Source organism: Talpa europaea, assembly GCF_964194135.1.
Source record: "Talpa europaea genome assembly, chromosome: 16".
Lineage (NCBI taxonomy): Eukaryota > Metazoa > Chordata > Mammalia > Eulipotyphla > Talpidae > Talpa > Talpa europaea.
Window position 1 is genome coordinate 6,443,884 of NC_140084.1, and position 11,116 is coordinate 6,454,999.

At 36.1% G+C, this 11,116-nt stretch overlaps 1 protein-coding gene across 1 annotated transcript in view; it reads left to right on the forward strand.

Moving 5' to 3' along the window:
• The window catches only part of LRRC36 (leucine rich repeat containing 36), a gene marked incomplete at both ends in the record, with an annotated part of 50,414 nt that overhangs the window by 2,129 nt on the left and 37,169 nt on the right, over positions 1-11,116 (forward strand). Inside the window, one exon of the mRNA XM_084256548.1 lies at positions 9,171-9,298. Coding sequence (XP_084112674.1) covers positions 9,171-9,298 — 128 coding nt within the window. The remainder of the gene's footprint in view (positions 1-9,170; positions 9,299-11,116) is intronic.

Sequence of the window (11,116 nt, forward strand, 5' to 3'; positions counted from 1 at the left end):
AGGAAGGAAGGAAGGAAAGGAAGGAGGGATGGAAGGAAGGAAGGGCAGAAAAGGCTGTATTGGCCTGGCACACTTTTGCACTTTTTCTTGCATTTTTTTAAAATAAAAACTTTAGTCAATTTGATTTTTTTTAGATTTATTTATTTATGCATACAAGAGCTGAGGTACAGGCCAGAGGTGTGGGTGGGGGGGTGGGTTGAGAGGATTCACCAGAGACAGAGTGGGGAACAGAACAGGCAGATCCACTGAAATAAACTGCTGAGGGGAACAGTGAGTGTTTCAGGAGAGGTCTGCTGCGCCACGTGGGTAGCTCCCTGGCTGGCTGGGGATCGAACTCGTGTTGCAGTGGTTGCAAAAAGCTTCATAGGTTGCGTCTTAACCCCTTGCACCACCAGGGAGGCCCAGTCAATTTGGTTTTGGAGGAGGCTCACAGACCTTTCATTTTCCAGATAGAATAATAAGTGGCAGATTTTTTTTCACTTAGTTTTGTTTGCTTGTTTTCATTAAGGCTTTTTAATAGCAAAATTGTGCACACTATGACAATTCAAACAGTACAAAAGGGTTAAAATAAAGAATATTATTCCTATTCCCTCTTTCCATACCTTTCTTATTGCTTTTACAAATATGCACTTATGTATCTTTTTTTTTTTTTTTAAGAAATACAGCATATGTGTAGTTTGGCTTTCAAGGAAAATACATGTTACTACCAATGTAAGGTAGATAGTTTTCAATTAAATGAATTTGCTGGTATGTGCTTTATAAAATTCTGTAGAAACCACAGTGGTCACCTTTGGAGAGAACTTTATTTTTATTCTGCACTTTCCTGTACTGTTGGAATATTCTGGCTATGTAATAAGTATTTCTGACTTTTAGGTGAACAAATGGAGAATCTTGGTGCAATTATAGATCTTTTTATTTGTTTTCTTTTTCATATTTCTCTATACTAAAAAATTCTAATATATCTTTACATTGTTCCTTGTCATCCTTATCATCCAGAAAAATTTCACCTTATAGTAGTCAAGTTTATTTTTCTAGTATGATTTGTGCTCTTTGTGTCTTATTTATGAGAATTTTCCCTACATTGATGTAATAGGTTCCTGTATTTTTTCCCCTAAAAATTCTGCTACCTTGATTTTTACATTAAGTCTAATCTAGATGCAGTTTATTTTTATATATGATGTGTGATATGTTATAATTGTATTTTTTTACACCAAATACCCAGCAACCAATTTGTAGTGGTATGTCTGCTATTTAAGTTCCTTTGTGAACAGGGGTCTATCTCTAGACTGTGTTCTGTTGTATTTTGTTTGGCTATTCCACCAATATCACACTTTTGTAATTACCATGGCTTAACAGTCAGTTTTAATACCAAGTAAAGTCTGTGCCCTTTCTCGCTTTACCTTCTTTTTTCCTCCTTCAAAATTGTGTGGGCTATTCTTGGCCCTTTATTCTCTCTTAAGAATTGTACAATCAGATCATCAATTTCCATTAAAGTATTTTAAGCAGGAATGTGACCTGATCTAATACTAATCTTTAAAATATGACTCTCACTCCCTAGAAACCTGTATAGTAGTCTAGAGAAGAGAATGAATAGCTGGGACTAGGAGGATGACAATGGAGATTAAAAGAAGACAACAAAATTCAGTTATATTTTGTAGATGGCATAGGACTTATGAAAGGATTTAACGTAGAAAATGAATAAAAGATTCAAATATAACAGTCTTGGTTTAAGCTGTTGTGTGATGGATGGTGGTACTATTTATTGAGAGGGAGAGAGCAAGGATTGTGAGCAAAACAGGTTTGGGGCAGGGGAATCAAGAGCATGTTAAGTTTAAAATACCTATGAAACACTCAAATGTGAGGTATTTCCTAAGTATTTGGATATCGGAGGCTATCTCAAGGAGTGGTCAGGTTAAAGATACAAAATTTGGAGACATTAGCAAATTGGTGGTATTGAAAACCTGGAGAGTGGATGACCTCACCTAACTAGAGTCCTTTAATTCATTAGTGATTACAAAATGATAATTTTCTAATTCTTATCTTTCATTTTTATTAACTGTAATACTTCTATAAAGAGAAGTTTCCTGACATCAACTATTTGGTTATCCTTACTTACAATTTATATTGGAAAGGCAGGATAAATGCTCCATTTTTTTCTCCTTATTTACTATCTTTTGGAAGAATGAGTTGTTTTCTTAGCATCCTCCAAAGGTGAGCAATGGAGGTTGTTTTCTTTGTATCATTATAAATTCATGGATTTAAATGGTTTTGGTGTGTTACAACCCATTGCAGTTATTATCATAATTAATGTTGAACTTGTCCCAACTTCAACTAGTGGGAGATCTTTCAAGTTGATTCCTGGTGTCTTTTTTGTTTTGCGTTTCAGTTACTTGAAACTTTTTCATCATCATTATAAACAAGCTTATTAAAGATTACAAATTCAACTCCCAGGTGAACTATAAATGGCTTCTTGCTATAGATTACTTGATATGTTATTTTCATGTTTTTGCCTATTGGGATTATGTAGCCCATATATTAAACTTGGAAGATTGTTCTGTTTTTCTTGACATCTATGATGTGCAATGTTTGATTTGTTCTATATTCCTTGTTTTTGTTCTATATAAATGTTGGAAGCAAATGCATAATCTCTTAAAAGACCTGCACTTCATATGGATCATAAAAGAATGGCCCTGTGGCAGTTTATCATTTGAATGATAATTTGGGTTCCCTTTAAAATGTTAAAATATCTGCTTTTCAGAATAGAATGCAGTGAAAGGCATGAGAGGAGCTGTTCGGTACTGATAAAATCAAAATTGACCCAGAACCTCTCCTTCCCCTCCCCAATAAAACTGCCAAGAAGCTGTCCCAAGAAGCCAGGAAAAAAATTTTGGTTTTGCTTTTTTTTTCCCAACATGTAATTTATATTCTATATAAAATGTAAAGTATATAATTCATTGTCACCTAGTGCATTGTGCAAATATTGCTACTATCTAGTTCTAGAACATTTTCATCAATCCAAAAGGAAACCCTGTACAGTTAGGTGGTCATTCTTCATTTCTAGCCCTCCTAACCCCTGGAAACCACGAATGTGCTTGCTGCCTCTGTAGCTGTCCCTGTTCTGGATATTTCAGATATACGGACTCATATATGATATATGGCCTTTTGTGTCTGACTGCTTTTACTTGGTATAATGTTTTTAAGGTGTATCCATATTTTAGCATGTAAAGATAATTTTTTTTAATTAATAGACTTAGATTTACAGAAAAATTGAGCAGAAAATATAGTTCTCATATACTTTTCTCCTCTCACATCTCCCTCATAACGTCCCCTCTTAATTTCCCCTATTATTACCTTGCTTTAGTGTGATCACATTAGCCAATATTAATACATTATTATTAACTAAAATCTGTAGTTTACATTAGGGTTGACTTTTTCTTTTGTACATTTCTACCAGATTTGACAAATATGAAGTATTGTGTCCACCATTACAGTATCAAACAGAAAGTTTCATTGACCTGAAAATTCCCAGTCTCCACTTGTTCTTCCTCCTCTTTGCTCATGGAACTCCTGGAACCGCTGATCTTTTTTGGCTGTTGCCTTTTTCAGAATATCAAATGGTTGGAATTACACTGTGTAATCTTTTCAGACTGACTTCTTTCACTTTCACAATACATATCTTAGGTTCCTCCTTGTCATTTCATGATGTAATAGCTCATTTTTTTTTATTAGTGAATACTGTTCCACTGTGTAGATGGAACATAGTTTATTTCTACGTTTACTTATAAGTAAGTAGACCCTCTTGGACACTTCCAAGTTTTGGCACTAATGAATAAAGCTGCTATAAACTTTCACATGCAGGTTTCTATGTGGACATAAAGTTTCAACTTGGGTAAATACCAGGGAGCATGATTGCTAGCTCATACAGTAACTGTGGTTAGCTTTGTAAGAAAATGTCAAATTGTCTTCCAGAAATGCAAATCTTTGCATTTCCAGCAGCAACACATGAGAGTTTCCCATGCTATGGTTTAAATGTTTCATTCATTTCAATTCATATGTTGATATTATAGTGTGCAATGTGATGATATTAAGAGATGGGGATGTTGGGAACCTGGAAGAGTTTTCCAGAGAACTCTATCATGTGGGCACCCTGTTCTTGATTTCCAGCTTCCAGAACTGTGAGAAATAAATATTTTTGATTATAGACCACCCATTCTTTAGTACGTTGTTAGACTAACATACTAAGATACCCCACAGACTAAGATACCCCACATCCCTCCCAACATTTAGTGGCGTCAGTGTTTTGGATTTGGGCTGTCCTAATAAGTGTGTAGTAGCAGTTCATTGTTTCAGTTTGCAATTTCCTAATGACTTAATGATGTTGAGCATCTTTTCATATCTTTGCCATTTATGTATCTTTTTGGTTAGGTTTCTGTTGTCTATTTTTTCATTAGCTTTTTTGTTGTCTTATTGTTGGTTTTAAAAATTCTTTATGTATTTTGGCTATCAGTCCTTTTTCAGATATGTGTTTTGTTTGCATATATCTTCTCTTACTCTGCATCTTGACTTTCCCTTCTCTTTACAGCATCTTTTACAGAGCAGAGGCTTAGATTTTCATAACATCCCACTTTTCAAGTTTTTCTTTTATAGTTCATGCTTTTGGTGTTACATTAAAAACTTACCGCCAAACCCAAGATCACTAAATTTTCTCCTTAATTATCTTTTAGAAGCTTCAGAGTTTTGTGTTTTATGCTAAGAACCATTTTGAATTTTTGTGAAAAATTGTATGGTCTGTGTCTAGATTATTGTTCTTTTTCTTTCTTTCTTTCTTTCTTTTTTTGTCCAGTTGTTCTAACACCATTTGTCAAAAGAGTAACCTTTTCTATTGAATTGCCTTTGTTCCTTTGTCAAAGATCTATATTTGGACTGTATCTGGGTAGGTCTATTTTTATACTCTATTTTTGATCTATATTTGGACTATATCTTGGTAGATCTATTTTTGTAGTCTATTTTTGATCTGTATCTTTTTTTCAACACCACCCTGACATGATTACTATAATTCATGTTCAAAGTTATGTAGTATCAGTTCTCTTTGTTGTTTTTCTTCTTTAAGGTTGTGTTGGCTATTCTAGGATTTTTTCCTTCCCACATAAACTTTAGAATCAGTTTGTTGATTTCTACAAAATAACATGCTGGTGCTCCGTTTTATGGCTGAGTAGTATTTTATGGGTATATATACCACATGCTGTTCATTCATGCATCCTTTGGTGGATAGACATTTGAGTTGTTTCTACATTTTGGCTGTTGTGAATAATACTACAGTGAACATGATGTACAAATAAATATCTGTTAGAGTCCTTCCTTTAAATTCGTTGCATATATATACCTAAAAGTGGAATTGTTTTGTTGGGTTTTTGTGTGTTTGTTTAATTTTGCTCTGGTCTTCATTTCTGAAATTACCTTATAATACTATTTTTTATTATTTAAAGAGTTCTGTCTTTTCTATTTTCAAATCTTCTTTTTCATCAGCAATTCACAACCTTTGTGATTTCCAGATTCCTTTACACTCTTAAAAATTATTGAGGTTATCAAAGAGCTCTTGTTAAATGAACTATATCTACTAGTATTTGCCATATTAGAAATTGAAATGGTAAATTTTGAAATATTTGTTCATTAAAAGATAACTAACACACCTATTGCATGTTACATAAATACTATTTTTCAAAAATATATTTTCTGTTATAAAACAATAGTGAGAAGAATGGTATTGTTTTCTATTCTTAGAAATCTCTTAAATGTCTTAACTAAAGACAGCCAGATGATCATATCTATTGACACTTCTATATTTAATCTGTTAATGTCATTTTGTTTGAAATATATTTTTAAAAAATCTGGTCTCACACAGACATGTATTTGGAAAGGATATATTTTAATAACTTTTTCAAAGAATTGTGGATATTGTTCTTAGATATGACATAACAACTGGGTCAAAAATCCATTGCTGTATATTTCATTTAAGTGGATCTGTAACACAATCATGATTTGATTTTCAAAAATTCTAGTTTTTGCTTGGAAGCTCAAGTATTAAAATTGACAAGCACTATCAGCCATTTTCTTGAAGTGACAGACTGACTGTTTACTTTTAAGAAAATGTCTAGCATATTTTCAAGTCCAAATAACCATAGGATGTCAAGTTTTTTTTCAGGCAAAAATGGTATTCCATAGAAAAGTGGCTAGTTCAGCTCACGTCTCAAAAAATCACACAACACCTAAGTTTGCAGCAGAAAAGCTTCAGTCATACTTCCCATTTAGTCACACCATATAAAAAATGACATGTACCTCAGGGTCAGTAAAATGAAGGGTTAATAAAATTAACCTTTGTTACATTGTAACTGCTTTTTCTAGGGCATTTTTTTAGATATATATATTTTAAACAAGAGACAGGCTGAATTCTTTTTTTTTTTTTAAAGATTTATTTATTTTTTTATACAAGCACTGGGTACAGTCAGAAGGGCGGGAGGGTGAGAGAATTCACCAGAGCGGGGAGCAGAGCAGACAGAAGGACCGAGGTACACTGCTGAGAGGAGCAGTGGGCGGCAGGAGAGGTCTGCGCGCCATGCAGGACCCTCCTCGGGGTGGCCGGGGAGCAGCTGGGGATCGAACCAGCGCCTCAGAGGCTGCGGGCAGCTTCCCAACCCAGTGCTCAACCGCTGCGCCACCGGGGAGGCCCTATATATATATATTTTTAAAGATTTATTTATTCATGCAAATTGAAACTGTCTTTTAAAAAACTGGAAGTGTACATTATGACGACTACAATACCAGTAGAATTTGGTACCATTGTCTTGATTCACCTGGAGGTCCCAGGAGTTTTTTCTTTGTACCATAAGTGCAAATGACAACACAGTGGAAAATCTATACAAAGTTTTAATATTATTAATTTAATTTTAATTTTTTTAAAATTTTTTTATAGAGGCATGTTTTTATTTATTTGTTTGTTTGATTTGTTTGTTTATACATGCACTGGGTACAGTCAGAAGCGCGGGAGGGTGAGAGAATTCACCAGAGCCAGAGCGGGGAGCAGAGCAGGCAGAAGGACCGAAGTACACTGCTGAGGGGAGCAGTGGGCAGCAGGAGAGGTCTGCGCGCCATGTGGGACCCTCCTCTGGTGGCCGGAGAGCAGCTGGGGATCGAACTGGCGCCACAGAGGCCGTGGGCAGCTTCGCAACCCAGCACTCAACCGCTGCGCCACTGGGGAGGCCCCAAAGTTTTAATATTATTATGAAAATAATTTTAAAAATTTGTTTTGATTTTTTGGGCCCTTATACATGTCTCAAAAACCTGGGGGTCCCAGAACCCAGCTTTGTGAATTACTACTTTTTGTTACATTATCTCTATGCTTGTTTTGAAATGTTATGGTATAATTTTATTTGTTTTGTGGGTGTATATTTCTGGAGTGTTTTGGTTCTTTAGGGGTGTTCTGCTCTTTTTTTTTTTTTCCACGTAAAATTTGACTTTAATACTTGTCTGTGTCTCCTTGCTAAAGTGAATTAAATTTTCCTCTACTTCTCGGTGAAAGGGTGAACCTGAATAGCTTTTCCAGTTTCAAGGTTTTGGAGCTCCCTCTTCTGTTATGTTCACAAAGTGCTAAAACTTAGGGTTTATGCTTCCTGCGATGGACGGTCTCTGCTTCCTTTCTCCTCTTGTATCTGGACCTTTCCTTTCCTTTAAACCTGTTGTCTCTGTTACAGTCATTGTGAATTCTACTCCCACCAGTTTATCCCTAATATGGGTGTTGTCTTGAAAGGGATCCTAAATGTTACTACATTGTAGAGTTTCTGGGGCCCTGACTGCTTCAGCACAATAAAATCTTCTCTCAGTCCTGTTCCCTGGCAGTCACCAGCAAATTGGATCCTGCAGAGTCTTTCAAGTTTTGGTTGCTATTCTCAGTTTGTCCACCAACTTGCCAATTGTCCTATTGACAATTATTTTGAGATGTCCCTCTTTTCGATCCTGTTAGAAGTCAAATTGACTATCTCTATTGAGAGAGAGCGAGAGAGAGAGAGAGCGCTATATCTATCAGTATAGACATATATACATATTTACATATATACACATCTATAAACTCATATTACTTTCTCTGTACACACCCACTCATTTTCTTTTATCTTTTTTCCCCCTCCCACTCATTTTTTTCTTGATGCAGTCACACATTCACACAAAGTCATACTTTTCCCTTCTTTTCTGTCTTAGCCATCTCTCTATGTGGCCATCCACGGATCTACCTCATTCTTTTCAATATATGCATAACAATAGTTAATACATGGGTGGCGTTTACTACAGATGAGACATTATAAGTTTTGTATATATATTTAATGCTGACAACATCTTATGAGTTAGTGTTATTGTCTCCATTTTATAAACGAGGAAACCGATACCCAGAGAGGTAAAGTGATTTGTACAAGGCCGCAGGTCTAGTACATTGTCTGCTATATCAATGTACAGTAAGCCATCTAGTTCCATACTTCTACTGATGGGCTCCTCGACGTTTTTTTTGAAAGTTCTTTCTTTTTTACTATCTTAAAATCTTACTGCCGATGACACCCTGTGTATGTGTTATATTATCCTGGCAAAATTTTATATTACAGTTTTGTGTTACTTACCAAGGTTTAAGTCAGTGATAAATCACATACATGACAGTGGTCCTGATAAGATAATGATATAGCCTAGGTGTGTAGGAGGGTCTGCCATCTAAGTTTGTGTAATTATACTGTGATATTCACATGACGAAGCAATCAGTTAACACCTTTCAGCATGCATCCCATCATTAAGTGACACATGACTGTATCTACAGGGCTGAGTCATAGCAGTGGGATTGCTAAATTTTGTTTGTTTGTTTGTTTTGATAACTCTTGGAGGATTATTATCACTTTGAGAACATTTAAAGACTTTTTCTACATCCTTTAGTGTAATTAGAGAAGCAAAGAATTCTGTAAGTTCTGGTATCACTGTCTTAGACCATGTTGCTGTTTTGAAAAGGAAGATCTGATCTCATGAGCTTCAGATGTAGGGCTTTCACAGATGGGGTATGGGAGGAAAGAAGACCTATTTCACTGACTCTGCTGTTTAGCCAAGCGGAGATCATAATGTATCTACTGATGATCTCTTTTCAGAACTGGTGGAGTCTCTTTCATTGCAGGGGTCTTATGCTGGAAAAATTCATTCCATTGGTGATGCCTTCATAAATTTTAAAAACCTCCGATCCTTAGATTTATCAAGAAATTTGATCACTAGCCTGAAGGTAAGTTCTATATTCTGTGACTTGCCAGTTCATTGTTATTATTTTTTTTATGGGAAGAAATAGATAATGTCACCATGGAGAACATAGGGTCTTTCTTTTGAATGTTTCCAAGTGAATTTTACTATTCACTGTATAATTCTTTAATGTTGCTTTATGTTTAAATTTTTTTATTTTAAAATATTGGGCAGAAATCCTTTTATACTTAGAGGAAACTATATTAAACTATAACCGCCTAGGGCAATAGGATAATTTTTAATGTGTGTAAAAAATTATGAAGAGCACTTGTAAAAATACAGATTGTTAGACTCTGCTCTGAGAGAGATTCTAAATTAGCAGGTTTCAAGTGAGCTCAGGATCTATCCAAGGGGTTCTGATGTAGGTGAATGGAACACACACGGAAGAACACTGCCTTGCGTTGTTACTATTGGCTTTTTCTAGGAGGGAGAGGAAGTGGTAGTCTTGAAAACAAAGAAGTATTTCCAGGATAGGAGATGATAGAGCAGAGGGCAAGGCAGGAAACTGGATGACAGCAGACTTAGGTAGGATGTGTGAGTCTCAGCAAACAAGATTCACAGATGCCATGCAGGTTGGTTGCCAAACCTCCTGGGTTATTCCTCCAATTTTGCACTTCTTAGGGAATTCTGATTCAACAACATAAGCCAGACCCAGTCTCAACGTCTAAAACTAAGAACTGTACAAGAGGAAACACAAGCAAGACCAAATTTCCAACAAGGACTCTAAAGGCAGAATCTCTAAGTTGGCAAGGTCACTATTAGACTGTTTGGTAGCAGCTGTTTGTGTTTGGCCCATTAATTTCAGAAATTGTTAATACAGAGTTGCTTAGATAGCCTCTTTTCTTTTCTTTTTTTTTTTTTTTTTTTAATAGAGGCATGTTTGTTTATTTATTTATTTGTTTGTTTGTGTTTATACATGCACTGGGTACAGTCAGAAGCGCGGGAGGGTGAGAGAATTCACCAGAGCCAGAGCGGGGAGCAGAGCAGGCAGAGGGACCGAAGTACACTGCTGAGGGGAGCAGCGGGCGGCAGGAGAGGTCTGCGCGCCATGTGGGACCCTCCTCCGGTGGCTGGGGAGCAGCCGGGGATCGAACCGGCGCCGCAGAGGCTGCGGGCAGCTTCGCAACTCAGCGCTCAACCGCTGCGCCACCGGGGAGGCCCTAGATAGCCTCTTTTCATGTGTGTTTTTGCTTGTTCTTTTTTTTGGCTAACCAACTGAGTGAACATTGCTGGTTTTGTACTTCCTTTTTTGGCCCGTGTGTAAATTGGGTAAAAAAAACTGCTGTGAAGATTAATCAAATTAGCATGTGTAATCAAATATAACATATACAAGACTCTTGGCACATTGCATGCCATATAGGAGGCACTTAGTAAATGTTAGTTTTCTACATTTTATTTTGCAGCTATGATTTATCTGCATATATTCATCTCTAACAAAATCATTTTGCTTAATCTTTCCCAGGGGGAAAATGTTTTCTGATTATTTCTAGTGTTGCTTTGGGGAATATATGAATTCATGCCAACTGGGAAGAGGGAGAGGAGAATAAAAATCACTTCCTTGACTTTTACAGTGGGAGACATGAAATTGTTACTTGAGCTGGGACATTAGATACATTTAAAGACCATCCTAATAATGAATTGCCCTGAGAGTGGAGCCAGAGGCGCTGATAATTCTTCCTCACCACTCACCCTTTCACAGTGTAGAAGTTAATGAAATTCTAAAAAGCCAGAAGGCATCAAAATGTAAACAAGGTTCTATTTTAAAATATTTTGTCTATATCTTTGATTTTCCTAAATTTACTAC